This window comes from Protobothrops mucrosquamatus, unplaced genomic scaffold (genome assembly GCF_001527695.2).
Source record: "Protobothrops mucrosquamatus isolate PMUCROS unplaced genomic scaffold, P.Mucros_1.0 scaffold3749, whole genome shotgun sequence".
In the NCBI taxonomy this organism is placed as follows: Eukaryota; Metazoa; Chordata; class Lepidosauria; order Squamata; family Viperidae; genus Protobothrops; species Protobothrops mucrosquamatus.
The window spans coordinates 34,541-39,041 of record NW_015389702.1 but is presented as its reverse complement, the minus strand read 5'-3'; the positions used below and the strand labels follow the sequence as shown (position 1 = coordinate 39,041).

At 40.7% G+C, this 4,501-nt stretch overlaps 1 protein-coding gene across 1 annotated transcript in view; it reads right to left on the bottom strand.

Moving 5' to 3' along the window:
• Positions 1-4,501, bottom strand: part of LOC107298157 (nucleobindin-2) — a 27,551-nt gene that overhangs the window by 8,769 nt on the left and 14,281 nt on the right. The window contains exons 8-10 of the mRNA XM_029286464.1: positions 3,692-3,772; positions 2,506-2,676; positions 1,126-1,207 (exon numbers count right to left, since the gene is read on the bottom strand). Of these exons, the coding sequence (XP_029142297.1) occupies positions 1,126-1,207; positions 2,506-2,676; positions 3,692-3,772 (334 nt within the window). The remainder of the gene's footprint in view (positions 1-1,125; positions 1,208-2,505; positions 2,677-3,691; positions 3,773-4,501) is intronic.

Sequence of the window (4,501 nt, the reverse complement as noted above, 5' to 3'; positions counted from 1 at the left end):
GGAATCGTCGGATGAAGAATCCACCATTACTTACCTTGCCTCCAAACAGGAATCTCGCATTCTCATGGAAGTACCCCCTCCTGCCTCGGAGGAGGTAGAAGGGGGCCACTAGTGGGAGCAGAGATTTCTTAAAAAAGAAAAACAGTGGAGATGTTGCATCCATTTGGTTCCTTAACTCAGGTTTCGTTTCTCCTGAAAAGCCTGAAGCCTGCCTTAGGTTTCATTTCCTGACTTAAGTTTCATTTCTCCTGAAAAGCCTACCTCAAAGAATGAATACCTCCTAATTTCAAGTTTCCTGTTCTTTGTGTACTTCATATATGGCAATGAAGAGCCATCCCCCTATTGTTTTTTTGTACAACCCCCCTTTATGACGCTAATGTACCAATAAAAGAGAGGCACGGAGATCCTTCGGGATCTCGCCTGCCATCTCACCTGAAGAAGCATGTTGTCCGTGTGTTTTCTAACCTGAAGCGAGGTCCGTTGGTTTCGGCTGACGTACGTCACCACCGTCCTGCAGGGAGTGGGACCCCGGGATTTTGCAATCCCACAGTAACTAAGTAATTGGTGGGGGGGGGAGGAACATGAGGGGTTCTGGCAGGAAGCGGGTCCAAGGCCTTCAGGGATGCTAAGGGTAGAAAGCAAAGCACAAGTGCTCAGGCTGTGGGGGAAGCCAAGGCCAGGGCCTGCTTTAGGTCTCCCAGGGGCCCTGTGCCAGCACATGCTTCTCTTAATGACCACATTGGGGAAGGCAGGGATGGGGAGGTCATTAAGTAAGGTCACATTGGCGTTTCACTTAATGGCCGTCATGATTTCTGACTGTAGTGGCCAGGTTCCATTATAGCAGGGGTCTTCAAACTTGGCCCTTTTGTGACTTGTGGACTTCAACTCCCAGAATTCCTCAGCCTGCTGCGTGCCTGGCTGAGGAATTCTGGGAATTGAAGTCCACAAGTCATAAAAGGGCCAAGTTTGAAGACCCCTGCATTATAGTCATCGGTGGAGGAATGCCTGTATACTCTTGTGGTAAAAGAACGGCAGATAATTTTATTGCCTTGTTTTTACTAGGCAGGCAAGTAAAAGGAAACCAATGGAAGAAGAACAGAGCAGGAGGAAGACAAAGTTACTTACATGGCTGAAATTTCAGTTCTCCACCTGGACCTGAAGGGGGATGTCCTTGCTGTAACTTCTTCTGTTCCATTTGTTTAACAGCCTGTAAAACAGTGAATTTACATGTAACAAGATGGAGAACATTTAAATCAAGGTCTCAAAATTTTCATTTCTTATAATAAACTGGCATTTATCTTTCTGGTCTTTCTTGCCATGCTAAGCCAGATTCTTCTGTTAAAAGAAGACGGAATCTGAAATTTTGATGAACCAAGCAGGAACTTACAACTGAAACATATCACAGAGTTACAAGAGGACACCTCTTTCCTGAACTCAAGTGCTCAAAACCAGCCACATTATTTTGGCAAATAAAGCAAAAAGTACCAGAAGGGACAAAATAACAACATACTAAACTAATTAACCTTCTGCAGTCTTTCCATAACACCTAGCACAGCCTAAGGATTTAGGTGGTCGTAAAACACTGACAGACAACTGCCCATCCTTTAGTGAACTGGTTAACAGACAGACAGTTCAGAGAAAGGGCACTAAACATGGGGGAAGTTTATGTCCTACAACGTAAAAGATTCTAAAACAAAAGTAATCCAGTTGTAGAAATTTCTACAATCTGTTGTTCAGCTTCGTTTTAAATACATTTTTTTAAAGACGACTCTTGCTTTAGGTCAGAGGTGGGGAATGATGGCCGCTTTATGACTTGTGGACTTCAATTCCCAGGATTCCTCAGCCAGCATGGCTAGCTCATGGATTCTGGGAGCTGAAGTCCACAAGTCATAAAGGGGACATCGTTCCCCACCTCTGCTTTAGATAAAGTTACTGCCAAGGATCTGACATTCGCTTTGCCCATCAATAGAGCTGGCCCTGTCTCTCCAGTATGGGGATGCTTGTCACTAGTGAGCCCATCCCATGTAGGCAGTGCAGGTAATCCTCGACTTAGTTCATTTAGTGATCATTCAAAGTTACAACAGCACTGAAAAAAGTGACTTATGATCATTTTTCACGTGACCATTGCAGTGTCCCCATGGTCACATGATCCAAATTTTCATATTTAATGAAGGTTGCAGTGTCCCGGGATCATGTGATCCCCTTTTGCAACCTTCTGATAAAGCCATGTCAATGGGGAAGCTAGATTCACTTAACAACTGTGTGACTAGCTTACTAACTGCAGTGATTCACTTAACAAACATGGCAAGAAAAGTCGTAAGATGGGGCAAAACTCACTTAACAAATTTCTAGCTCAGCTTTGGGTTCAGTTGTGGTCATAAATTGAGGACTACCTATATAGGCACTATACATCGCCGCATAATTGTGATGCTTCATGTCTTTCTTATTGAAAGCAAAATGAATTAGCTTCCAAACAAGCAAAGGAAAGCTTGCAACTAGTTGTACCATTTCAAGTTCCTGTTTCTGAGCCTGAAGGAAGTCTTGTTGCTGTTGTAGCTCTTCCCTCTTTTTCTGAAGTTCTAATGCCTGCTTTTGCAATTCATCTTCTTTCTGGAAAATGTGACTTTCAAAATCCTTCAGATCTTCTTCAGTGAAGACCTGCTGCTGGTCCAGAGTCTCAAAAACAACAAGAACAACACATCTTAGCTCCTTAAAAGAAAGCTCAATGGGAAAAATTCAGACTCACCTATATCTATATCGGTGCCCAAGATTTAAGATATTTGATGATTGCTTACATTTGAATAAGGAGAAATTGTGCTTTTGGAGCACTCCAACGTTCCTCCCAAGTAAAGGCAGGACTACAATTTCTCAACATTGCCCTTACTGTTCCATCAGCTTCACATTTCCCTATTCCTGGAAGCAATTTGCCTTTGGAGTAAATTTAAAAAGCAAATTGCAATCAACCTCCTCCTCATTAAAGGGAGAAGAACTGAAGTCTACCACATCACAGAGAAAATCCCAACAGAGACCACCTGCCAATAGAAGATGCTATGTCTGAGCATCTTCTGAGCTGCTTCTTAAACAGATTGCACTTCCTCACAGCAATAACAAAGATGAACTATGCCTACTATTCTTGGCTTTTTCCTTGGATGAAGCTGAGTCCAGAAAATATATGGACTGGGTTTTTTTTAATGGATGGTTATCCACATACATAGTTTTCATATCCCCATGATTTCCCTTGAGTACCCTGAAGTAAAATAGAAGCTCTTAAGCTCTTAAGGTTCCCTTGCAACTATGGACTATTACTGTAAGGAGAGAAATTTCCAGACATAGCAGCATTACAACTATATAATATTTTTTAATCACAGACAGGTTTGGGATAAAATGTATACATGTTGTAGGGAAAGACAGGTGAAACAATTCTCTCTTGCTTCCAACTTTAAGATACTCCTTTGCTCAAATTCTGTGGCCATAATGGGCATGCTCATTCGGTTTCAAACAATGAAGTTGCTCCACAGAGAGAATTATGCACAGTGTCCTCAGACTCACTGTTCGGATTTTATTTTTATAATGTCGTTAATAATGACATATAAATACAAAAGAAGAATTAGAGAGATGGTTAAAAGTTCAAAACAGTTGGGCCATTTGCTGATCACTACGATCAGTCTTAGTTCAAAAGTGTCATTAGTACCTCCCAGCTTTCTGGTTCCAAAAACTCTCTTTTCTCTGTAGCTCTCATGAACTCTTCCAAGGTGACTAACCGGTCTTTAGGCTATAGAATTTATTTGCTGTTCTTAAAACAAATGGAAACGAGGTTGCAGAAAAGTTGTGACAGAAGTATCTGGTTAGTGCTACCCTACTTAAGAAAATCCGTATTTTGGTACACAATAAAATAAGCTAGAATCAGTTATATTGCATAAAACATAATGGCAGTAGGGATGGGAATAATTGATAAGTGCCCAAGGAGCAAAACACAAATTAATCTCATCTCATGGGTTGCTGCAAATATTTCTATCCTGATGAGATAGGTGCAGTTTATCTGTAACATTTAGAATTACTCAAGTATCAATAGCATGTGAAAATTCAATATTTTTCTTGTTAAGTAGCAAAACAAGACAACTCTCCCCCCTCACATAACCAGATCAGAAATATCAAATTTGCATAATAATGGTGAATGTGATAGAAGAATCATTCATCGGGAAGCTGGTTTTCGCAATGACAATAGGCTGGTCATCCAACCGTCTGAAGGAAAGGTAGAAGTTTTAATAATTTTATAGCTTTAAATATACTTATTGTAAAAAGTGGTAAAGAAAACCGCCATGCCAACCTAACACTAGCCGGAATAGCATTCTTATTGATTAAAAATAAAGTTGGATTCACACAAACGTTCCCATCCCAAGGCAATCTGTTCATAAACAATTACTCATTGCACTATTTTAGTAGATATTCAACAGCTAACTATGTAATAAAACTACCCATATAAGGATAAATAGACATGTAG